This window comes from Phodopus roborovskii, unplaced genomic scaffold, assembly GCF_943737965.1.
Source record: "Phodopus roborovskii unplaced genomic scaffold, PHOROB, whole genome shotgun sequence".
Lineage (NCBI taxonomy): Eukaryota > Metazoa > Chordata > Mammalia > Rodentia > Cricetidae > Phodopus > Phodopus roborovskii.
Window position 1 is genome coordinate 7000960 of NW_026126618.1, and position 26702 is coordinate 7027661.

Consider the following 26702-nt stretch of genomic DNA (forward strand, 5'->3'; position numbering starts at 1 on the left):
GCCATTCGGAAGGAAACCGGTGACTTGGGACTGGAAAAGCAGGGGGAAGCCTAGCACAGCCTGGGTTTCTCTGGCCCACGTGGGCCGGGCGCTGGGCGGTCGGAATCGGCCTTTCCAGCCAAGATAGCGACTCGGCTCCGGATCGGCGCGGCGTCTGGAGCAAACTTCCATCACAGGCTGGCGCTCGTCCGAGAAGGTGGCTTTGGAGCCCGTTTCTCCAGCCCGGGACAGGGACACCTCCAGGGGTGACCCAGAGGTCGCCACCCTGTGCCGGACGATTGCAGCCCTCTCAGGTCCCAAGTGCGGTGCAGCGGTCCCGGGCGTCCACGCGCTCGCCGGAAGAAGCCGCGGTCCCAGCTTCCTGTCTGTCACGCCAGCCCCCGCTGGCGATTGGTCGGCGCTTGGGGTCGGCCCTCCTCCGGCCCCGCCCTCCCCGCGGATGGACGGGCCGAGGGGGCGGGGCGCCAGCGACCCCGCCCCTCGGCTACGGGCGGGCCCGCCCAGCTGTCAGTTACGGGGGCGGCCCGGCCGGCGGGCGCTCGCTCGCTGCCTCGGGGCTCGCTGGCTGGCTCGTGCTCGCTGCCTCTCGGTCCGGTCCGTGGGGGCCAGTCCGGGCCGCCCGAGCAGCGTCCACCGCCGCCTCGCCCCCGCCCTCCTCCCGGCTCGCCTGCCGGCCCTGGCGCCCTCCGCTCGTGAGTAACCCGCATAGGGCGCGGAGAGTCCCCGCGGCGGCGGCGGCGGCGGCGGCCAAACCATGTTCCGGAGGATCTTGCAGAGGGTAAGAGTGAACGCGCCCTTCCGGCAGCACGTGAGTGCGAGCGAGCCAGCCGGCGGCCGAGCCCGACCCGGGCTAGCCGAGCCGGGCGTGGGCTCCGGGCTCCACTAGGCCCGGTGGTGGCGGCCGCCGAGGCCTGCTGGTCCTGCCGGAGCCGGGCGGGCCGCGGGTGGGGCGGGGCGCAGGCTGGAGCCCGGAGGCCCCGGGGCCGGCTCCCGCGCCCGGCTGTCACCGCGGGCCGAAGGGTGTGGTGCCCGCGCGTCCCTGCGCGCTCCCCGCGGGTGGGTGCGCGGCTGCGGGGGGCTGCGGGGGGCTGCGGGGGGCTGCGGGGCCCTTTCCTGTCCCCCCCCCTGTGCCTCCACCTCCCCACGACACGCACCTGCCTCTAGACCTACTCATCTGCACCACAAGGGAGGGGAATGGGAGACCCCGTCCAGCACGGGCTGGGATCCTGGGACTGAAGACGCTTAACTGGCAAAGTCAGCAGACAAGGAAGATATTACTCACTGTTGGAAACTTTGAAAGAATTACAAGTGCATTTTCCTCTCCAAGCCCCAGAAAAAAACCTTATTTCGGTTTTCCAAGAATAAATGGATCGGACGGCAAAGGCACTCCAGTTTAGTTTCTACCAGGGCTATCTGGATTAGCGTTGGAGAGCTGTAGGTGTTTTGTTTAGGTACCAGTTCCTAGAATAGCATAATTAAAATCTCATCTAATAAGAGTTGCCTACTCTTTTTTTTTTCTTTTTCCTTTTTGTTTGTTTTGTTTTGGATACCTTCCATTCGCTCCCTTCCGAGACTGGTAAATGTGAAGAGATGTTACTCAGAAGGTAGGAGAATTAGTTCAAAGGACGAGAACTTAGTGAATTTGTAGTATTTAGTCAAGGAATGTGCCAAGGAGAGTTGAGTCACCCAGTATACAGGAAGGGAAGATTGCTGCTCACACAGCTGCTGTGAAAGGCTTGAAGGCATCTGAAACTTGGTCCGGTCTCAGAAGAGAAATAGTTAACTCGTGTCTCTGACCCACTGTATTGACATTTGATTTTTCTTTCCCTTTTGCAGTTGTTTTGCCAGTTTTTTTCTTATTTATTTTAATAAAGCAGTGATTTGGCAGCAAGGGCATGCATGCCCATTTCCTCTCGACATCAGTTACTTTGTTCAACAGTGAAGGCTTCTGTTGAAGGCTTCGGTGTGTGATTGATTCCTCGATTTACTTGAGGAACTTTTATCAGTCCGGGTGTCACTGCTTACCTCGTGCCTTGGATTGCATTTTTGTCATAGTTACACAAGAGAAAAGGAGTCAGCCCGTGGTTCACTTTGGCGTCTTCTGATTGAGGAGTTGTTCCTGGTAGCTACAGTCCGAAAGAACATGGGATGCTTCGCAGAACTATAGCAGATGCTGTGAAGCACTGGGTTTTGTGAAGGTTGTTTTTGGTGGTGTTGTGTTTCTATCTGTTTAAGAAGTTTTTGTCAAAATTTTAAAAAATGTTATTTACTGTGGTCTTGCTGAGATGTGTAATTGAATCATCGTATTTGAATAAATCAGTTGGCAACTGGGCTTCCAAAACTTGGAGTTTCACATTCTTGTGAGCAAGTCACTCTTTGTTATAAGGGTGCATTTGTAGATGGCTAACATCATCTCTGGCTTCTATTTCGTAAATGGCAGCCACATTCCTTCCGATATTGTACCTGCTTTGAGGCAACCAAATATATCTCCAGACTTTACCAGATGTCCTCTAGGGGCTAAGTTGCTCCTGGTTGAGATCCATTGTGCTATTAAATGTATATGTTCTTCAATAGAAAAACTTGAAATAGTTCTCATAGTTCACTTTGTCTTCTGCAAGTGTATATGTTGAGCCGTCAGTAGAATTCAGGCATTGTTGTAGGAGCTGGGAATTGATTTAATAAATGTGGTCCTCCCTTTAGAACTCAGCACCTGGAAGGGGAGGTGAACACCAAAAAGTAATTACAGTGCTGTGAACTAGAAGAGTGAGGAGTGCTGTGGGAACCACTTTGGAGGAGGGTGTTGGGCAGTTATGATAAGCTCCAGGAAGGAGGGCATGCTTATAGCTTGAGAGGGAAGGATATGTCAGGCCGAGGGAATGGCCTTTATAAAAATATGGAGTTGTTCAAGGAGCAAGTGATCCTGGGGGGAGATGAACAGTTAAGTTTAAGAAGTGAGATTGTATTCGGGGTTGGGTGGAAGATGAGGCTACTCTAGTGGATAGTGACCATATTATGAGAGGATCTTGTATCTCTTTGAAGGAGTTCAACTTTGCCTTGTACATGTGTCTGTTTCATTTAGTGGGGAGTATTTTGATGACTCTTAAAACTTGTGATTTATATTACTAATTTAGAATGTGTGTTTTTAATTAACTCTACAGGTGGTTTGTGCTAACAAGCATACCTTGAAGCTTTGAATTAAGCAAATGTCAATCCTTTTGTTTCCCTTATCCGGTCTACCTCGTTCTCAGCACTGGTATTAAGACATGCAGTTCAAACTACACTTACTGATTTAGAGGTTTGTTTGACGTGGTCTCTAACATCTGTCTTTAGATGATCTTTCATTTTGACTATTATAGTTTTCTTCTGATTGCATTTAGATCACATTTTCAGAAAGAAGAAAAGGACATTGCATGTGTCATAAGTTGTAACTCAGTCTTTGAACATTGTCAGTAGTGCCTCAGGGTACTTCACAGACCTTTTACTCCTCTTCTTCCTCCTCTCTCTACTTTTCCTCCTTATCCTCCTTCAGTGGCTTACTAAAAGAAAGGTGTTATTGAGGCTTAGAAAAGTCTGGGGGAACAACAGTGGCGCTGAAGGCACTCGACATGCATGCATTGAATATTTTGATTAATGTTATTAGCCTAGTTACCCTTCCAGTGTTGAGATTAAAAACCATCATGAACAAAATGACTTAGAAAAGAAGGCATTCAATGTGGGTCTTGTGAGGGTCCATGATGGTGGAGGAAAGGCATGGCGACAGGGACAGCAGAGAGCTCAAGCTGGGTGTAGTTTGGAGGCGTGAAGGGAGACACTGGGAATGGCTCGAGTCTTTTGAAATCTCAAAGCCTGCCTCCAGTGACACCTCCTCCTGAAAGGCCACACCTAATCCTTCCCAAACAGTTTCATCAGCCAGGGGCCGAGTAGTCTAGCCTACGAGTCTGTGAGGCATATTCTTATTCAAACCATCGTGGCTACTTTGAGAAATACTTGAACTTAAGGCATACAGTGGCCTTAAGATTATCAGTGTTTACTACATTGGGCAGTCTGCAAACTTTGCGCCATTTCTTTCTTAAAGAACACTCAAAGTATGATTTAGTAATAGAGTATTAGATTTTCTTTTGCTGATAAATATAAGAACATGTCTGAGGAGAGAATGGATTGAACTCAGAATTGGAGACATGGAAAGGATGCTTTGCTGGTCATTTGGTTTATCTCTTTGGTTTCACAAATCAGAAAGTAGAAAGAATGAGATGCATGAGTTATCTACATCAGTGAAGTTAGTAGATTTCAAAGACTACTAGAGACTAGAGCCAATTAAAAAACAAACAAAACTCCAAAACATCAACTTATTTCATTTAAATGCGTTCTACCTGCATGTACATCTGTGTACCACTTTCATACTTGGTCCAGTGGAGGCCAAATGAAGGCTCTGCACCCCCTGGAGCTAGAGTTAACAGACAGTGGTAAACTGCAATGTAGGTATAGTGACCGAATTCTGATCCTCTGCAAGATAAGCAACTGCTCTTCACTACTGAGCCATAGCTCCAGTTCCTACAGCCAGATTTTACAGCTTCCCAGTCTGTTCCCTTTTCCTGGAACTTTGCTCCCTCCTCCTCCTTACTGCTCATTTGGTGTGGTTAGCACTGTCTAAGATGCAGGATAGATGTGAGACCCAATTTCTGTTTCAGGGACTGTCTATGCGAACTGCTAAAGTAAGTGATAGAGTCATTAAGTCTCTAGAGTAGTAGTAAGAGGAAAGGTCACCTTGGGAAATACTGCCATTAGAGGGGGTCTTAAAGAATGCTCATAGGCAGGGAAAGTTTTATGGCAGGAAAGCAGTTATGATGTAAACAGAGATTTAGAAAAGGTGCAGTTTGATTCCCCTCTTGTTGGAGTTTCTCTCTTGGACTAATAGCTTTTAACACAGTAACAATAAGTTGCAGTACTTGTAACACTAGCTATGTGCTAGGTACTCAAGACAACAGTGAATAGGCATAGCCTTTATCTGTAAGTTGCTTAAAACCACCTGGCTTAGAGATAGCAGTGTATTTAAAGAGGAAACTGAGAACAAGTTGTAAAGTAATGTGAAACTCAACACTGGGTTTGACTGGTTCAGCTCTGTCCAGTGCAAACATCATCATTTGTAAACCAGATTGGTAGTAGTAATGCAAATTGAAAGTACTCATTTAAGCTAGTATATTTAAACTATTTCTATGTGTGAACCATATAAACTTACTAAGATTTTGCATTTTTCATTCTTAAGTCTTTGGAATGTTGTGTGCACTTAACTCTAATGGCATATCTTAACCTGAGCAAACCACATTTCAGCCATTCAGGTGTCTCATGTAGGTAGGGGCACTATTTTGAACACAACAGGTAGTTGGATGCTTGCATACTACATTAACTAATTTTGAACTTCGAAAAAGTTGGAAGAATAAAGTAATGCAAAGAGCGCTCTTATATTCTTTACCCATGTGGTGGTCTGAATGAGAATGGCTCCATAGGCTAATATTTCTGAATGTTTGGTTCCAAGTTGATGGGCGTTTGGGAAGGACTAGGTGGTGTGGCCTTTGGAGGAGGTGTGTCACCAGGGGTGGACTTAGAGGTTTCAAAGCCAACGGCAGGTCCAGTGTCTCTGCTCTCTGTCTCCAACTTGCTGATCAGATGTGATCTCAGCTGTTGCTCTAGGGCCTGCCCACCTGCTGCTGTGTCCCCACGTGATGGTCATGGACTCAGCTTCTGAAATCGTAAGCAGGCCCCCACTTAAATATTTTTTTAATAAGTTGCCTTGGCTGTGGTGTCTCTTCACAGCAATAGAACAGTAACTAAGACAACCCGTATCTGACTATTGCTAATATTTTACCCAATTTGCATTAACATTTGCTGACTTCTCTTATTTTTCTTTCCTCTCTATTTTTCCTCTTACTATTTTTTTTTTTCTGAGTCAGTTGAGGACCATTTTTCAAAGAAGAAAATAAATATTTCTTGATATTGATCCTCCTATTCTTGTTACTGGAACTGGAGTTAGATTTTATGTGTTAATAGATTTAAAAATATTTGTCACATTATATTGATCTCTCTTATTTAACTTTTACACTTATTTATTTCATGTGCTTTATGTGGAGGCCAGAGGACTTGGTTCAACCCTCCCACCTGCGTGGGTCCCTGGGTTTGAACTCAGGTCATTAGGGTTGGTGGCAGGTGTCTTTACCTACTGAACCGTCTTTGCTGGCTCTACTTTGGTCTCCTTTAATTTGGGATATTTCCATAGTGTTCATTTGTATTTATAATGTGTTTTCAAAACACATTTCCCCATCTTAGTTGTTTTGTGTTGCTGTAACAAAATAATTTATAAAGACAAATTTACTGAAAGAAATCCTTCAAGTTCTGTAGACTGGGAATCCAAGATTGAGGGACTCAGCATCTGCAGAGAACTTTACTTGATACTTAGTGGTTCAGTAATGTAATGTGAATATTTGTTGGTTGTGTAGAGAGGATTAAGGGAAGGACCAGCTAGAAAGTTACAGTATTTCCTAAAATGGGAATCATTTAGGATTCCTAAGGAAATTCTTTCCCTTCCTTCTTTCCTTTCATTTCCTTCCCTCCTCCCTCCCTTCCCCCTTCTTGATTTTGTAATTCTAGGATCAAGTTCTAGACTTTGTTCATGGTGAGCAAGTACTTGCCTGCCACTGAGCTATACACTTGCCAAAAGATTCTAGAGCCTCACCATTGAGTAAGGACGAACGGACTTCTGATTGTTAAGTTAGTGAATATAGAGAGCTTGAATTCAGGGAGTGGCTTTGGGGATAGAGAAAGACCGACTTTTCAAGAAAATTAAACAGTAGGATTGATAGTGCTTTTATTAATATTGCATTCTATTATTACTTTAGTTACCTGTATATGTCTGTGTGGCTTGGTTCCTTGTGAGTGCAGTACCCACACCTAAAACAGATTGCCCCTGTAACTGCTGTTGTGAGCAGCCTACCTGGGTGCTGGAACTCAGGCCTTCTGGAAGAGCTGTATAAGCTTTCAGTCACTGACTGACCCAACTCTCCAGTCCTGGTAGGACTTCGTGACTTGGATAGCTGAAATGATGGTCAAATAGTCATGGGTTAAGGTTAGAAAGTAGGAGAAAGATTTGAGAGGAAGATGTGTGTAATTTATGGGTCTAGACATACTTGGGGAAAGATGATCTGTGGACAGCTGGAAATACATGACTTGCATTTTGGAGACAAGTGGAGGCAAGTATTAGATGTATATGATGTTGAAGAGAAGTCAAGTTCTATAAGGACTGAGAAATGCCACTGAGAAATTAAATCATACTCAGGTCACTTTCAAGAGAATCTTAAGGAGAGATGACAAATGAGTAAAGAAATAGAGACAAGCACACTTACTGATCCTCTAAGTATGGAGGAAAGGAAGTAGAGAGTAAAAATAGAGAGTAATGGAGTATTAAATTCACTATAGTTACTTGCCATCCTTACAGCATGTCCTAGCACCTTTTAATTTGGTAATTATAAACAAGTTTACATTTTGTGAACTCATTACAATGAAATGATTTTTATTAGGAAGATTTTATTTATTTGTGTGCATGAGCACATGTATGTGTATTTGTCTGTGTGAATGTATGTGACTGTGATCCAGAAGAGGGTGCTGGATCTCTTGGAGCTGGAGTTACACTGTTTGTGAGCTGCTCAGCATGGGTGCTAGGATCCGAACTCTAGTCTCCATGATTAAGCAGCTAGTGCTCTTAATTGCTGAGGCATTTCTTCAGCCTTTTTGCTTTATTTTTAAAATGTTTTAAAATGAGAGAGAGCGAGTGAGTGAGTGAAGTGGTTTGTGTATATGGGGGTCAGAGGGATTCAGTTACCTCTCTCTGCCATGTGGGGTCTGGGGATCAAAGTCAGGGCAACAGGCTTGGTAGCAAGTGACTTTACACACTGACCCATACTTCTGGCCCACCTTGTTGTTTTAGAAGATTGTTAAGTATGGTAGTTAGTATTGTCAACTGAACACCTAGGAGGTAAGCCTTCCAGCACAGCTTTGAGAAATTGTTTGGACTAAGGTTAGCCTTTGAGAATGTCTGTAAGGGGTTGCCTTGATTCAGTTAATTGATGTGGAACGACCCTTCTTAACTGTGGGTGGGTCCATTCACTGGGTAGGGGCTTTCTAGCATGCATGTATTCATTTTACTTGAACTATATACCAGTAGATGCGATTCAGCAAAAGTCACACACTTTCCTCATCTCAGTTCCAAATATCAGACCATGGTTAACTTTATATCAGTATGCAAATGTATACGTTTTCCAGGGCCTCAGTGGTATTTTATTTGAGCTTTCATAGGTAAATGGTATAAAATATCTTAAGGATTCTCTGCTTTATGCCACTGTATGCCAAAATGCATTTAAGTAGTGGGTCACATTATTAATTAATTTTTAAAAGAGAAAAATCTCACTTTGTACCCTAAGGTGGCTTAGAACTCACCATGTTGTCCCAGGTGGCTTCAAACTTCCAGCAATTTTTCTGGCTCAGATTCTGAGTGCTGGGATTACAGTTGTAAGCCCTCACACTGGTTGCTAAAATTATTGTAAATAATAAAACTATACTTTTAAATATAAGAATACATGACAGGAATCAATGAAATTTGAAAAGCTAAAAAAACTTTAAGTAGCATAGGGATGTGATACAGAGGACGTTTAATATTTAAAATGTGAATTTTGAAGCCAGGTGGAATCTCAGCCCTGCTCATTAATGCATTTGTGATTTTATTACTTGGGGGAGTCAGTAGAGACTTTGCTTCCACTATGTGAGCTTCAGGGATTGGACTCTGGTCAGCAGTCTTGGCAGCAAGCATCTTTACCAACTGAGTCATCTCTGTTCCAATATCTGTGATCTTAACAATTAAGTTAGCTCCTCTGGCCTTACACTTTTCCCTTGACTGGTGAGAGCCACCTTTGTCTTTACTCAGCATTGGGAGAATTCAGTGCTATAGAAGTAGTTGGCATTGTGATTGTTATAAACTTGGTATATTAGCTATTATCATTATCATTATTATTATTAGTTTAATACAAAACACTCCCTCTAGTCAGCTACCCCTGACATTATTAAAATTAAACTCAGTTTCTTATGTAAATGATTTTTGAAAAATGCAAATGATACACTGGGAGTTGGATATGCTATGAATTATAATAAGAGTCTTGCTTCAAAGTTACTTTGATTTCATCAGGCTTTGATTTTAAGATCTCAGAGAAAGCAAAGAAATTACCACGTTCTTGTTCTACCTCTGCTACCAGCATGATATTAGAAAAAAATTTATCTGCTTTCTTATCTGTCCAGTGAAGATACTATCTGGCAGATCGCTAAATTAATTTTTAGGCTAAATGTTTAGTTGAAAACCAAGAAAGAGCAAGGATTTTTACCGATTATTTGTAAACCCATAGCATAGAATTTTTGTTACATTATATATAAGAATATTGAAATGTTTTGTTTTCTGTCTACTGAGAAAAGGCAACTGTATTCAGACGGCAAGTCTTCACTGAGAAGATTTGATACCTAATGTAAGCTGTCAGAGCACCTGCCCTGAAATAAGCTCTGCAAGACATGGGCTCCCCCTGCCCAGCATAGTTCTCTGTGGTGTCTCACAGGCAGTGAGACACCTACCTCTCCTTTAGGGTGAAGACATACCCCTAGTTGCCCACAGTTATGGCTGCTGATGACTCATAACTGTCTTTTTTCCCCTGGGGTCTGTCATAGCTCACTGAAAGCTGCCCTCCCACCCGCTAAGATCATCTCCTCTTTCTGGAAGCAGCCTACATTTTGTTATTGGCTGATGCGGAGGACACAGAGACATATCCCTTCGCTGTGCCCCGGCTGCCACTGCAGGTCTGCCACTGTCGAGTAGGGCTCAGTCTCCCCCTTTACCCACTCATACTTGAGCTTCTGTGTACACACAGGCGTTGCCCTCAAGATCACGGCCCAGTGAACTTCCTGCGTGTACAAGTCACTCCAGGTCTGTTTCCTGGGGAGCTGGAAATATGACAGCCACCTACAACTTGGGTAGATGTTGATTTTATGCGTTTTGTGCTCTTCTTTCTGAGTTTCATCTTTTTCAATAGAAGATACTGGGAATTGGCCAGGCCTCATGTATTTGAAGAAGGTGTTCCAGCACTGAGCCCGGAACTCCTGTGTTGAAGCTGATAGTCTGTGTCTTCTACACAGGTGTCTATAGCCAGTAGATTAGTTTGTTAGTTACAAAGTGTTGCATAGTAGTTTTTCAGTTCCATTAGCTGGGACTTTAAACAGACACATGCATGTCATATTCTGAAATTTTTATTGTTAGGGCCTTTCTCTGTTCCCTTTGGTGGATTTAAAAAAAGCATTTAGATAGGGTCTTACTATGGAATGCAGGCTAACCTGGAGCTTAGGACCCTCTTCCCTCTGTCTTGTGAGTGGTGCTAGTGTGTTCCACTTGTCTGGGCCTTAATAAACTTAAGGCTTTTTAAAAGTGTGGCTTCTTAGAACTGGAACTGGACTCTGAATCCTTATTTGGCTGTTTTTTTTTTTTTTTTGGCAGTTTATACATATTTGTCTACTTTTTTCACTAGGCTACACTGAAGAGGTAATTGCTTTTATGTAACTGTCAATAACCATTAACTTGTTTTAAAGATTTGAAAATGACTGTAAGAAAACTAAGCATGCATAGAGGTTTGACATATGTTTAGATTTAATTTCTGTAAACATACATTTAAATTAACCAAGGGCTCAAATGAGTCATGAAATGAGAATTTTGAAGCTGGAAGGTCCTAAGGTCTTGCCCTGTCCTTAATTTACTAATGCAGTCTATTAATGAAGAAGCCAAGATCGCAGACATTGAATGTTCCAATTGCTGTGCTGTTAGATGGATGATGAGAAATGGAAGGTTATGGGACTTAGAAATCTAAGTTTTAGTTGCAGCCTTACCATTAGAGAGCAGGAAGCATTCTTTCCAGGGGACTTATCTAGGGCATAGTTTCTTGGCTAGCTAGTGATAATCAGCAGATAATCTCTGCCCCCCCCCTCCAAATTTTACACTTTATCTTACTGTAAAAACTTACCATGTACCCTAGACTGGTCTCAAACTCACAGTGACCTTCCTGCTCTCAGCTTTCTCCAAACCAGATTATTTCTGAGTACCTTTCTAACTTTTACAATTTGACTATAGATACTTTGGGAGGAAGAGATAAGTATTGTGTGTACTGTGTATAATTTATCTACCAATCAGGTGCCAACACGCACGCGCGCGCGCACACACACACACACACACACACACACACACACACACACACACTTACTTGCCTTTTTTTTTTTTTTTTTTTTTTTTTAAGACAGGTCTCTCTCATGTACCCAGGCTCATCTAGAGTTCATTATGTATTATGTAGTTAAGGTTTCCTTGAACTCCTGATCTTCCTGCTTCTAGCTCCCAAGTACTAGGATTGCAGCTGTGTGTCCCCATACCCAAATAACATTTTATATTTACTATTTTTAAAATGTATTTTATGTGTATGTGTGTATGCCTGAGTGTGTGTATGAGTAACATGCTCATGTAGGTGCCTTTGAAGGCCAGAAGGTGTCAGAGACTGTGGGACTAGAATTACAGGTAGTTGTGGGCCATTTGACATGGTCACAGGGAACTGAACCTGGGTCCTCTGCAATATCAGCACGTAAACATACTCAGGCATTCTTCTGGCTGAGAGGGTATCACTATGTCATATCAGTATGAAGTGAGTAGTCTTCCTATGCTAAAGTTAAAGCTTCCTTTGTGGTTAGGCAGAAAGGGAAAAACTGCTGTGGGATAACCCTTTTGTATGCTGTGAATATGTTTTTATTCCCATTGGTTCATAAAATAGATGATTTCGCCTATGGCAAAGCAGGATAGAGGGGGAAGAAGGGCAGAGTCATGATAGATGTCAGCAAGATGTACCAGACCACAGGTAAAGCCATGAGGCAACACATAGATTAATAGAAATGAATCAAATTAAAGGTAGGAGCTAGTTATCAATAAGCCTGAGTAATAGGTCAAACAGTTTGCAATTAATATTAAGCCTCTGAGTGATTATTTTTAAAAGCTGCTGAGGACCTGGCAGAACAGAAAAGCCTCTGTTTGCATGCTGCACTATCTTAGTTTTTAGTAACACCAGCCAGCTATGTATTACTAACAATCTGGGGGTTCTGTATCTTGTAGTCACTTGTTTTTTGTTTTATAATTGCAGTTATTGATGTGATAATATTTCTAAGAAATGTGTGGCTGAATCCCTTTCTAGTTTATGGCATAGACTATTAAAACCTTTGGAATTTCTTATAATAGGAGTGAAAGCAGCTTGCTTCTTCCCTGATTTATAGTAAGCCCTTTTCAACTTCACCTTCAGTTTACCTTAATGAGGTGACTCTGGGTGTGTGTGTGTGTGTGTGTGTGTGTGTGTGTGTGTGTGTACTGGGAATTGAACCCAAGGCCTTGCACATGCCAGGCAAGTGCTCTACCACTGAGACACATTTTCAGACTCTTCCCTCATTTTTTCAATTTTTATTTTGAGACAAGGTCTTGCTTAACAGCTCAAGTGGGCCTTGGACTTGAGATAGTCCTGCCTTACTGTCAGGTCGAACATGAGGTGATGATTGATTCTCCCCTAACAGCTTCAGATTGGAGACTAGTTGTGCTACTGGGATGAGTCTGGCACTGGACACAAGGCAGGCTGGGTGGTGAAGCGAAAAGAAGGTCCTGGGAGGAAGGGGACTTTCGTGGCAAGCTGCTCAGTGAGAAGACAGACTCTTGTTACTGAAGTCTTTCTGCAGGATGAGCTGAGAAGCTGCTATGTGGTTTGCATGGGTCACTCAATTCTGTTCTCATGGCAGGTGGGCCAGATGAGGCATGTCTGATCCTTATCACCTAGTCATAACATAAGTTTCAGTTTTGCAGAGTTCAGGAACAAAGATCTTATTTCCTCTGGCTGTTCCTGTCACTGGTTAATGTGTCCACTGTGCAGTTACATATTATATAATATACATATTATATAATAAAAATACCCATATTCTCTGCTTCAGTTGCCAGAGGACCTAACCAAAGCTTCTAATTTGGAACTTTGAGCTATATAGTTCAGCCTCAGGATGAAGAGAGACTAGAGGTTGAGTTAATAACAAATGACAGTGATTTAATCAATCATGCTTAAATAATGGAACCTCCATAAAAATCTTAAATTTGGAAGTTTGGAGAGTGTCTGAGTTACTGAACACTTCCATTACTTAGACAGCAGCTCCTTGTCTCAGGATCCATTCAGATCTCACCTTAAATCCTCTTCATTTGCCCTTCATTCATATTCTTTGTAGTAAAACATTTCTTTGAGCCCTTACAGCATGTTACTGAGCCAGATGTCAGTGCACAGAAATTTGGATAACAGGTATTTCAGTGACAGAGTAGGAAATCATTCATCTTTCTCCAACATGTCACTGAATATTGGAGCCTGTCATCAGATGCTCAAGACATAGAGGATAAATTTCATCAATGGGAGATTGACCCTCTGAAGCCATTTGGAAAAATCACCAGACAGTCATGAGGCTGAGGTTTCAGTCCAGACAAAAAAGCTTGGTCCATCCCCCTACAAACACAGGCATCTCAGGAAAGGTCATAAGGACAAAAAGGATGAGACAAGCAAGAAGAAGGGACTGTGCCTCCTCCTGCTACTTCAGCTCCTTCACTGTCTCTGCAGAGCGAAGGCTATAGATTCACAACTCCACTCCAAGGACAGAGCACAAAGCCGTCATGATAGTGTTAGCGTGGTACATCAGAAATACCAGATTGAGCCCTATAGGCGGTCTTCTCCAAGTGACGTCATTGCCATTAGTACCACTCTACTCTGGTCATTTCCTAACCTGCATTTAGCTGACTTTCTCAGGGTAGTTTCCCAGTAGAAAGGACACCACAATATGAGGCCAGAAGTGATGCTCAGGTTCATAGGTCTGACCCGCTGAGCCACGCAGGCAGTAGATACAGATGTGCTGTATTTTATGTGTTTAATTTTATAGTTTTTCCAGTATGTTAATACTTTTTTAATAGTTGAGTTCTTTCTGTCAAAGAGACAGCTGTTTTTATTCTGAGAAACACAAGCCTGAAGAGAAAATGAAAGCACAGTAACTTGGAACCCTTTAATTCTATCCGGTGGTAGAATCAGCTCTCCATCTCCTTCCGTGTATGTCTGACTTACCCTGTTTGCCTGTTTGTCTGAAGCCACAGGGTCCTCATTTTGGATACTGTATCTTGGTACTAATGACTAAATGGGAACTCCTTATGTCTCGCTCCTCTCGTTTTTGTTTAACTTTGTTTAGAGATTAGCTTTTACGTATTTCATCTTTAACATGTTTCAGAATTCTACTTTTCCTCAGTCAGTTGACTGGGCCTCAGGGTACAGTAGCAGCTCTTCTTGTATGACTTAGTGCTGCTCCTGCATCGGGAAGAATGCTGGCTTCATTTTTTATGCCACAGTTATGACATTTTTTTTTCTTCTGAATTATGCTTCTGGTATCCTCCAGCTTTCTGTGTTAAAACAATAGTCTAGGGGTGTTCAGCTTGTACTTTTAAGATTTTCAGTCATCCAGTTTTCTAATTTATTATGTATATTTTATGTGTATGAGGGTCTCCTTGTTTATTACATCTATTTTATGCGTGTAAGGGTCTCCTTGTATGAATTGCACCACACGTGTGCCTGATGCCCACTGAGTTGCATATGGTTGTGAGCTACTTTGTAGGTACTAGGAATTGAACCCTATTTCTCTGCAAAAATTGCAAGTGCTCCTATCTGCTGAGGCATCTCTCCAGCCCGTTTCCCCATTGTTATCGGGCATGTTTGATTAATCTCTTTCCAGCACAGAAAATAAACCATTCATCTTATACCCTCCTTTGAGGACTATGTTTAAGAGGAGTTTGGGAATTTCATTGTAACTTCCATTACCTGCTGTGATTTACTACTTGTGCCAATTCCTAATTTATATAAGAGCAAAAACTATAATTATATGAGTACAATGTGTAAAAAGGAATTAAGAAGTAATGTGCATTACTTCATCAGTCTTTTTAAGTATAAATATTTTAAAATATAAAATAGTGAAAATATGATTAAAATTGTGTGAAACAGAATAGCAAAGGCAAAAACTGAAGAAAACTAAAACTCAAATTCCCTGTAATTGTGTCTTGCTATAGTAATCATTATTTCCATTTTGAAATATTTCTTTTTAATGCTTTTGTTATATAGATCTTTTATAGTTATACTAATATACATATTGTATTTATAAGGAAAGAATACACACACATGTATACACACATGTTCACATACACAAATATACACACACGCATTCGTTCACATGAGGTAGATCTCAATATGTAGCCAAGGCTGATGTATAACTTACAGTAACCCTGCCTCAGCCTCTTGTGTGCTATGATTTCAGCTATATTTCTAATATAACTTTAGTGTTTTCACTGGTAAATTCAGGTAATTTAGGTAAATTCAGGTAAATTCAGGAGCTCATTTTAGATTTTGTATTTAGATCAAGAATACCGATCATGTACAGTACATAAATAAAGATATAAAAAATAATGTGCACTGATTCATCTTATTTTAAGTATATGTATGTGTGTTGAAGCAAACTTTTAGTGAATTGTTCTCAGTTTTGGGTGCCTGTACTTTTCTGCAGAGCTTTCTGACAAAGCAGCAGCATTGAACATTCAGAACCACATAATTCCAATTAAAATATTTCCTCTATTTATTAGCCACGTGGCTTTGGCAGGTTCTTAGTCTCTGTGCTTTCAGTCTTGGATAAAGTAGGAATCATAAAATCTCTCCCTCTCTCTCTCTCCCTCTATCTCCCTCTGTGTGTGTACGATTATTGAGTTAATTTTTGTGCTCTGAATCTCTTTTTAGTGTTTTACTAGATTTCATATTAATTTATAATAACATGTAGGTATTAATAAACAATAATGTTAAGGGAAAAGCACTGTTGGGGCTGCACAGACATTTAACTTAGGAAATGTATTCTTGGTGGTATCACGGCGAGTGTTGGAGATAGGCTGATAATGGTTGGTCTGAATGAGAGATGAGTGAGTGGAAAGGGTGACTGGATAGTTGACGTGGGTGGCGTTTTACATTTTTCCCCACCACTGCACTTAGAGTGTATGTAGTTAAGAGAGCAGTACAACAGGAATCAGTATCAGCATTGTAGTTCTGCTTCTGGTTTTTTTCTTCTGTTGTAGTTTTGATGGTGGAATATATTCACATGTGTTTTTATTTTTTCTTCTCTCTGTTTCAGACTCCTGGGAGAGTCGGCTCTCAAGGTTCTGACTTAGATTCATCAGCAACTCCTATCAATTCTGTGGACATCAATAATGAAAGTTCCTCAGAGGTATGAAGATATAGTAGAGAATAAAATTCACTATTATTTAAGGGGAAATTAGCAAATATTTATAGTAATGATTGGAAGCTTAAATTATTTTCATAGGGGAATTTCCCATTAGTTGCATTAAAATGTGAGTTGAGTTATAGTTATGTAAGTATATGAACATTTGGTTGTAATATTGAAAAACTGCATATTAAGATTGGAAATTGAAATATTACTAGCTTGTTTTTTATGTTGTCATCTTAATTTAATGAAGAATATTTTAGTGTTTTTGTTTTTTTTCTTTTGAGACAGGGTTTCTCTGTGTCGTTTGTAGACCAGGGTGGCCTTGAATTTACAGAGATCGGCCTGCCTCTGCTTCCTGAGTTCTGGGATTAAAGACATGTGCCACCACTGCCCTGCATGTTTTAGCCTTTTTATAAAGAATTTACATATAATGTGTATGTGTGCACCATTGTAAACTGTGTTAATTATGCATTAGAGCATGTGTCATATTTTTTATAGTATTTTCTGTTTTCATTTCTGACCTGTTAAACTTTATTTTATCTTTGTTAGCTTATTAAAAACTAGTGAAAATGTGAATGAGCCTAATTTCAGTTACAAAGCCTTTTAAATTGTATTGCTATTTTTATTTTTAAGAAGCAATAAAAAGAGATAAATAAATAAGTGATGGTGTGTTACCATCACTTAAATGTTAAGGTAATTTTCCAAGTCTAGGAACACAGCAAGATGCTTACTGTCCATAACTCTACTAAATATCACAATAGTATGTGTGCTGCCTTGCTGTCTGCCCCTTACTCCCTTCCCTTCCCCTTGAATGGATCTTGCTTGTGAAGAATGCTTTCCCCACATGTTTTAGCATGTTGATAGTATGATGAAGTACATGCATTTAAAATAATATTGATATACCTTTGATTCTTCAGGTATTTGTGGTCTCATTTGACAATGTTGTGTTGTTACTACTATTTTAATGCATTTTTGGATTATTTGTTATTTGTTAATTTTTGAAGATGTTTACATGTGTGTTCATGATATTGATTCCCCCCACCCTCCTTTTTTTTTTTTTTTTTTTTTTTTTTGATACAGACCTCACTCTGTGCCCCTGGCCGGTCTGGCACTTGCTACTCAAGCAGTCAAAAACCAAAATATTCTAAAAATATAACAGAATAGATAAGTTGATGCTACTGAAAAAATATAGTAGAAAAGAAGGTACAGACCATCTTTTGTAGCTGTAGTTTTATGTAGTTATCACTGAAGATTTCTCAACTCTAAAGGGGTGTGGTGGCATGCCTTAGAACTGAAGAAGGTAAAGGAATGAGCCAAGGATGTTTCTGGGGCTAGTGATGTTCTAGATATGTAGGACACAGGGATTCTTCAAGCCAAGAGCATGTCTGGCATGGTAAAGACCAGCTATGAGGCTATTGTAGCTCTAGAATATGGATCACAGATTAGCTCAGTGAGGAATCAGGCCTCCCTCTTGCAGAGTTTGTAGACATTTGTACACATTTAGTGGTTAAGTCTCTGTGAGGTAGAGAAGCCCCTGGAGAATATTGAGCAGGATAATGTTAAGATTAGGTAATAGGCTCGTCACAGAATACTCTGTGTGGCTGTTGTCTTGAAAATAAACTTAGTGCTGTGAAGGCTGGGACCACAGCGTCCTCTGAGTGTAGTGTGGCCATCGTGGCCTCAGGCTGTGGCAGTGGAGGGCTTGAGACTGTGGGTATGTCCTGAATGTAGGTCCAGTAGAATTTTCTGGTTTTGTGACGTCTAAAATAATTTTCTTGGTAACTTCCTCAAGAGGCCGGTAAGCTTCATGAGATTGGAGAGTTTGCCTCATTCATTGTGTTTGTAGCATCACATCTAATGGCTAGGGCAAAGTCATCATACAGTAAACATGTTTTAATGACTGATGAGAAGGCTGGGGGTGGACATTTACCGTTAACAGTTATGTAACAGTAGAGGAAAACATACTCCAAACCTTTAGTGGCCAAAAGAAAGCAAAATAGACAAGAGTCATTTTTGAAGAAGTGCTGTTTGGGATTTGGGTGTCTAGAATATAACTCTTTGACCAGTTTAAAAAAAAAAAGGTGAATTTGTGTCTCTTGTTTTTACCCGCTGAGGAGCTCAGGAGTGGCACCTAAGGTTCTCTTCTGATTTGCACATGCACTTGCACATACATGTGCCACACATGCACACTAATGATGGTGGAACTAGGTAGTGTTTACCAAATGTTTTCTTTGTACCAGGTAATGTGTATGCTTTACATGTTGTGTTAGCTTTTCATTACCTGAAATTAAACAAGAAAAGAGAAATGTTTTAGTCAGTGATATGTTGCTGTGAAGAGACACCATGATCAAGGCAACTCTTATAAAAGAAATCATTCAATTAGGGCCTGCCTATAGTTTCAGGAATTTAGTCCATTATCATCATGGCAGGGAGCATGGTAGCATGAAGGTAGTCATGGTAACCGAGAGCTTCTACATCCAGATCCCCAAGAAGCAGAGAGACTGACTTGGCTTGGGCCCTTGAAATCTCAAATCCTACCCCTAGTGACACACCTCCTTCAACAAGACCACACCTACTCTAACAAGACCACACCTACTCCAACAAGACCACACCTACTCCAACAAGACCACACCTACTCCAACAAGACCACACCTCCTTCAACAAGACCACACCTACTCCAACAAGACCACACCTACTCCAACAAGACCACACCTCCTTCAACAAGACCACACCTACTCCAACAAGACCACACCTCCTTCAACAAGACCACACCTACTCCAACAAGACCACACCTCCTTCAACAAGACCACACCTACTCCAACAAGACCACACCTTCTATTACCTTCTAGTAGTGCCACTCTCTGGTGACTAAGCACTCAAGTATATGAATGAGTCTATTGGGGACATTCTTATTTAAACCACCACAGACTTACTTAGCCTAGAGAATCAGACAGAAGCATAATACATTGGGGGTTATTGATATGGGAAGATGGGATCTTTGCTAAGTGGAACACAATAAAGATTAAAAATTCCTTTGTTGAGAACATAATATCACATAAAGGCATTGTCCTGGCCAGAACTTCTTGTTCTAAAATAAAACCTAACTTGCCAATGCTGGGTTTCGGCTAACTATGGACAAAGGCCACAAACAAAAATGATTAAAAATGCATAAACCAGAGTATTTGAGCCAAAGCATCTGGGTACCACAATGAACAAATGAGCCAGAGAAAATGTCTAATGCCACGATGGGAACTAACTTTTAAAGTTCTGCTTCAGAGAGACCTGTCACCTTCTGTAGCTACACCTTGCACTGTCCCTGACCCATACCAAAAAGACGGTTTAATTTCTTCCCATACATGTTTGCATGCTCATGTTTTGTCTTACTTAAACCAAACTAAAAGCTGTTATTTCGCAGGGTTTCATCTGCCCATTGTGTATGAAAAGATGTGTAACTGCTATTGACTTGTCGGAACATTACCAGGAAGTGCATACTGAGCCTGAGACAAGAGGGCAGGAACTTCTTAGTGACGCCAGTGTGACTGTGGGTCCTCTATATTTTGTTCTGGCAGCTTGGGTCTGGGTTGCTCAAAATAGCTTTGTTTTCCCTGCCCTGGTGTTGGTCTCCCTTTGTGCGGTAAGGGAATCTGGACTGCTCTAATCATGCATGCTTAAGAGAAGAATCAATAAGGTAAAGGCTCTGGGATAGTCCGCTTGTCTCTCCTATTGTTCCCAGCTGCCCTTTTGTGAACTTGTAAATAAATGTGAATGCTTAATATGTAAATAAATGTAAGTGCTTAATATGTATACATACATTTTGCCATGAAATTTGAAATGTTAGTGGTATTTTAATATTTGTAGGATTATCTTTTATTTATGCTTCATTAATGAATTGTTAAAGCATTTAAGTTAAAATGGTTCTTACATAGAGAAAGGTTTGTATCTGAACAGCATTAGAACTGAATCTAAGACTTTCTGTCTTTGTTTTGCTCTGCTGCAGGTGTTGAAATGCACATCCTCACCCACAGTGACATGTAAAACATTCCTCTACAGCAGGGGTTCTCACCCTTCCTAGTGCTGTGACCCTTTAATACAGCTCCCCATGCTGTGTGACTCCAGCCATACAATTATTTCATTGCTACTTCATAACTGTAATTTTGCTACTCTTAATGAATCATAATGTAAATATCCACATTTTCCAATGGTCTTAGGCAACCCCTGGTGAAAGGGTCCTTTGACCCCCCCCCCCCCCAAAGGGGTTGTGGCACACAGGTTGAGAGCCACTGCTCTGTAGGGTAGGGCTGGGTGGGCAAAGTATTAGGGGAAATTATTTTTAGGCTGGAAAGAATTTCTCTTATAATTTTGCTTATATGTTTCTTTTTAAAGTTTGGTATTAAAAAAGCCAGGTATTGGTGGCACACACCTTTAATCACAGCACCCAGGAGGCAGAGGCAGGCGAATCTCTGTGAGTTTGAGACCAGCCTGGTCTACAGAGCAAGTTCGAGGACAGGCTCCAAAACAATACAGAGAAACCCTGTCTCAAAAAGACAAACAAAAAGAAAAAAAAAAAAAAAAAGCATAACTTTTAGTTCTTTTACAGATCTCATAAATCTATGAAACTTGGTACTATGAAAGCCTATGAAATAGAACTGTTTTTCTGTGAAGCAGTCATGGATAAGAAAATAACTAAGCAAACTCACTTAACATGTTAATGAAGTAAGTTACACAGCAGATGTTGTAGTTGTGAAGGAGAGAAAAGATAAAGTGGGCAGGCACACCAGGAAGTCTTTATGATAGATGGATGTTTTGTGTGAAAAGCACAGATGACTGATTCAGGTGGGGGCAGTCAGAAAAGTTCCCACTTGGGCTGGTGCATGGAGGATGAAGCAGGCTGATTGAAGCAGGGCAAGCGAAGATGGAGGAAGGGGGCTTAGGCACATGTTCAGTGTGTTTCTAGTTGTCTAGAAGATGACAGGTTCTTGTCTTTAAGTGGAAGTTACAGCGTAGGAACCCACCATGTAGGGCTTTCCTTATGCCCTAAAAGGACCTGTTCAACAGGAGAACCTTGGCATTCCTAACTGCACTAGATCCACGAAAGGATTGAACATAACATCTCTTGAGCAAATAATTTATTGCTTTTAATCTTAAACTAGTGTTTGAAACTTGATGACAAATTTGGAAAGATGTAGTTGGCTATTTTTAGCACTATTACGAGCAGTTTTCTCGCCAGCTTGTCCCAGAGCCACGTCAGCTCCAAATAACACATGGAGACGCTGTACTAGCTCTAAAGCTGTTGGCCAGTTACTAGAGTTTCTTATCGGCTGGCTCTGTCTTAAATATTAACCCATTTCTACCAATCTAAGTGTTTCCACGTGGTCTCATCTTACCAGAGAGAGGGTCCGGACCTCTTCTTTCAAGTCTCTACATCTTGACTCTCTCCACTACCTGTCCCAGAATCCTCCTTGTCCCCCAGTCCCGCCTATCTTGCCTTCCTGTTGGCCAACAGTGCTTTTATTCATTAACCAAAAAGAGAAGCATATTTTCAGAATGACATCTCCCATCATAGCACTTTTTGTTAGTGAATATTTCTCTGCAGTTTGTCTAGTAAACTTGGTGCCTTGAGTATAGTTTAGAAAAAAAAAATAGTCTTTTATATTGAGATTTAGTATGAAACTCCATGAGTGAACAGGTTCACATGCTTCATTCATGGGCAATTAGTAGAAACTAATTATATTTTAAAATGGGTATTGTAGCTTTGATAAACTTTTTTATTACCCTCTATGACATTACTAAATATACCTTACTAATGATTTTTAGAAATGATTTTGAACAAGACAGGCTGCAGTGAGGGCAGGGAGGGAAACGCAGAAAGGAAGAGTGCTTAGGTGTGGTGTCTTATTACCAAAGAGGTAGAACAGCCACTCATAGTTCTTAAGGTTAGAGTTCATGTCAAAAGGTGAAAGTAAGTTTGGGAAATGAGTCAAGCTTTAGATTTACTGCATGTGAGATGCCTATGGGATACAGGAAGGGTTATATGTTTCTAGATCTGGAACGGCCTTGCGCAGGATTGGATTGATATTTGGATTAGCATGTATTGTACAGGAGGAAAAAATTGAGTTGTGGTGGGAGAGTGAAGGAGAGCATATTGTGAGAACTTTTGGTTTAATTTTTATTGTCTATAATGTGGTAGCTCTGCTTAGCTATCATGAGGGAGGCAGCACACTGCTTGAGTGAGCACACTCATGGACAGTGGTGATCTTTACAGGGAAGTGCTTTAGATTTTATAGAATGGAGAAAAGATGGCCATCCATTCCCACATCCCCCTAAGCCAACCCTAGTCTCATAGACTCTTCAAAGTTAGAATGTCCTCACTTGTTGCTTACAATGCAGATGGGCACCACCCTCTTATGCATTCTGTTTCACCTTTGTACCCGAAATACAGGACGTTTTAGACAGAATTGCCATGCACTTACTAAGCACAATGCAAAATTATTTATTCCAGCCAAATTAGCAGAATCATATAAACATAATAACTTCATGAGGTTTTCATTGATACTTTATCTTTGATTCAATGTATTTAAATATTTTTGGAATATGATATACCCTTGCAGAATCTTATAGATTAGAGTGAAGGATAGGTTGGATTAGTAGAAGCTGGGAATGTTTTCAGAATTGACACCCTTCGTAGTTTTTAAAACAGTAAGAGCTTTTGGTGGGGGGAGTATGTAGGTGTACAAAGTGTGGAGAATTATTCATAGAAACCTTTGAATGCAAAATTTCAGAGATTAAAAGCTGAGTGAGACTTCTTTTGTATATTAATTATGCGGAAATAACATAAAATGTAATACTTTGACTGCTAGTAATAATTTATGTTCCTCTCAGACAAGTAATTCTTAGAGAAGCATGAGACTGCTAATGAGAGCTCTTATAGCCTTTGACTTGCTAGTACAGTTTACAGTTAGGTAGCCACACACATGCCATTTGGTTAATAACTGATTCAGCTCTTTGAAAAGATAGTGTGTGTGGGCTGGGACTATATTTTACCATTTGTGTCTTCCACAGAACTATTATTATGATCAAAATAATAATAAATACCCATTAAATCAATTCACTGTGAAGTGAGAACATAAAAGGACCTAACATTAAGGGTTAGGTCATCATATTCAAGAGGTAGTATAATATATTGGAAACATAGGAAATGCCCAGCAAAATTATATCTTAGTCATTTGTGACCTCAGGAAAGTCATTTAGCTTTTCTGAATTTCCTGTCCTATGGTAACATGGTAAATAAGTAGACCTAAGCTTTAAATGAGATTGTGTAGAGCAAATATCTGGTACATAGTATGGATCTAATAGAAAAACAGTTTTTTTTTTTTTTTCATTGTAGCTACTTCTAAGAGTTAATCTATAAGGATGCGTCTCAAAGGCTTTTGATGACACCCACTGTAATAAATATGTTGTTTACTGTTAGTAAAATAAACTCTAATATATTCTACTATGGAATGTTAAAGTTACAACCTAGTCTGTTGATTTTACTACTCATTCCTGAGTTGTAACCCCAAACACAGAAAACATGAGTCTATAGCAGCATCTTTAACACCACAATGAATGATCATCCTAATCGTATATTACACTTTACATTAGCTTTGGACTTTTATTATGTTAGCTTCCGGCTAGCAGTTTTTATTTTATTTATTTATTTTGAGTTAGGGTCTCATGTAGCCAGTGCTGGCCTTAAATGTGCTATGTAGCAGAGGATGACTTTGAACTTCTGAGCCTTCTGCCTCTGCTTCCCAAGTGCTGAGATTACAGGTGTGTCCATCCTAGTTTCTGATTACAGCACTTCTCTAATAGAGCTTTGTGTGAGACATGTAAAACTGTCTTGATTGTTCCCTTTGGTGACAAGATTACTTCATTGTCTTTACTTCCCTCCCCCCACCCCCAGTCCTGTGAAATAGATTAGGACAAATGTTACTTTACTAATGGGTATGTACAGAGAGTGGAAGATTGGGGTTGAAATTGTTCTCAACTATCTAGAGTAGTCAGCATTCAGAAGGCAGAGGCAGGTGGATCTCTGAGTTCAAGGCCAGTCTGATTTACATAGTGGTTTCCAGGCCAGCCAAGGCTACATAGTGAGTCCCTGTCTTAAAAACAAACAAACAAACAAAAAACAACCACAGTCTCACACTAGAGTTCATTTCTTTGGCCATTAGTTAATACAGATTAAAAGATGGCTATGGCTTTGTTTTGTGAAATACTTTTCTTCTGATATCAAAATGGTCATATTTCATTAATGCAAAGTGTTATTCTTCAAAATTAAATATTTTAAAATCTTCTTTTGTGCTTCTTTTTACAGGGGTTCATATGTCCGCAGTGTATGAAAGCTCTTGGCTCTGCTGATGAGCTTTTCAAACACTACCAGGCAGTTCATGATGCTGGCAATGATGCGGGCCATGGCGGAGAGGCCAATCTTGCTTTGACACGGTACAGCATGCTAGGTTTGAAGTGCAATACTGCCATGGAATGTGCATGGGGTATAATTGTTACACCAAGGTTTACTACTTTCTGAAAATTGAAATGTTCTCATATTACTCGATTTGAAGTTGCCCTCATTTAGCATGGTCTTTCTCCCTCGTCTAGCCTGTCTTGCTTACTTTCTTGTCAGCTTGAGTCTGAGGTGAGAATACCAGAGTGTGAGAGGAAACAGAAGCAAGTCATGATAGCAAGCGTGGCCAAGTGATTGAAGGAAGAGCGACAAATCAGGGGCTAGGTTGTGCACACTTCATAGTGCTGCTGACAGTGCTAGATTTTATGCCAGTTACACTAGGAAACCATTCATGCTACCATCGGCAAATTACTGGAAGGTATTTTGTTTCTTTCTGCTCTAGGCCCTTGATGATTATCTGGTTATTTTCATGAGTATTGTTCTTATTTGTAAACCATGTGCTTTAAGAATAAAATGATTTCTCTAAAGGCTTCAGGGTTTTAAGAGCACCTGAGAAAGCTCTAACATTCATAGATAGTTACTGATTATTGCTTGTACATTAAGGGACGTTTCCTCTCTCTCTCCCATGCACCTTCAGAGATGACATAACACTACTCAGACAAGAGGTCCAAGACCTACAGGCCTCGCTTAAGGTAAGAATAACATGATAACACTTGTTTATTCTCAGAGTTTCAGATTAAAATCTTTTAAGATTTACTAATTAAAATCTTTTTTATTAGGAAGAAAAATGGTACTCAGAAGAATTAAAGAAAGAATTAGAAAAATATCAAGGGCTACAGCAGCAAGTAATTGAATTTTAAATTCTTGAAGCATGCTTAGTAGTTGTTTGTTTTCATTGTTGAAAATTGAGCATTACATTCTTTTATAAGGGGCTTGACATAAATAACTTCCTAACTTATTTCCTTGTATAGTAAGTAGTCTATTGGATAATCTGTGTAATTCTAATGAGTGGAAGCAAATATGGGAAGCAAAGATAAAGCTTCTTAAACATGTTTCATTAAGAATGTTATGTCAGTGTGATAGTACATGTCTACAATCCCAGCACTTGGAAGGGTAAGACCAGAGAATGTGAGTTAAGGACAGCCTAGGCTGCACAACAAGACCCTGTCTCAAAAAGGCGCTAGGGAGGTAGGGGTGTGAGTGTGTGTGTGTGTGTGTGTGTGTGTGTGTGTAACAAGGTCTCAATCATTTAGCCAAGCTGAGGCTAGCCTTGAACTCATGATCCCTTTGCCCCTATCTTCAGAGTGCTGGGATTATAGGCATGTGGCAGTGTGTCATATTTCATAATTTAAATAAATTCTCAATAGTGTGAGATATAACTTGTCTTTGCAGTAACTTTCCATTTGGAAGCAAATGCATTTTAAATACTGATTGTTCTTACCAGTCAATATGTCTAAATCTAGTGCGAAGTGAAATTTAAAAAAAAAAAAAACATTGGTTTATTGGGAAATTCTTTATTCTTTGAGTTAGGTTTAACCCTTTAAAATACAAAAATAATGTAAAAGAGATATTAATTTTTGTTTCTAGTTCCAGGATGGCTTTAACCTGAAGGGTTTTTGTTGTTTGTTTTCTATTTTTTGTTTGTTTGTTTGTTTTGGAGACAAGGTCTATACTTAGCTCTGGTTGTACTAGATCTCACTGTGCAGACCACATTAACCTCAAACTCTTAGAGGCCTTTCTGCCTCTGCCTTTGCCTCTGCTGGGATTAAAGGCATGTACCTCTATGCCAGGTTTTCTAAGGGTTAAAGTCTTTATTTCTATGTTTTACATTTAGTGTGTG

The 26702-nt window shown here is 40.6% G+C and overlaps 1 protein-coding gene across 2 annotated transcripts in view; it reads left to right on the plus strand.

Annotated features, from left to right (window-relative positions):
* The first annotated feature begins 620 nt into the window (after positions 1–620).
* Positions 621–26702, plus strand: part of Eea1 (early endosome antigen 1) — a 79609-nt gene continuing 53527 nt past the window's right edge. Inside the window, exons 1-5 of one of the 2 annotated variants that reach the window (XM_051206338.1) lie at positions 621–778; positions 16327–16419; positions 24773–24900; positions 25500–25554; positions 25642–25707. In XM_051206338.1, coding sequence (XP_051062295.1) covers positions 755–778; positions 16327–16419; positions 24773–24900; positions 25500–25554; positions 25642–25707 — 366 coding nt within the window. In that variant the 5' untranslated portion in view covers positions 621–754. The remainder of the gene's footprint in view (positions 779–16326; positions 16420–24772; positions 24901–25499; positions 25555–25641; positions 25708–26702) is intronic. The other variant, XM_051206339.1, reaches the window with a different exon arrangement.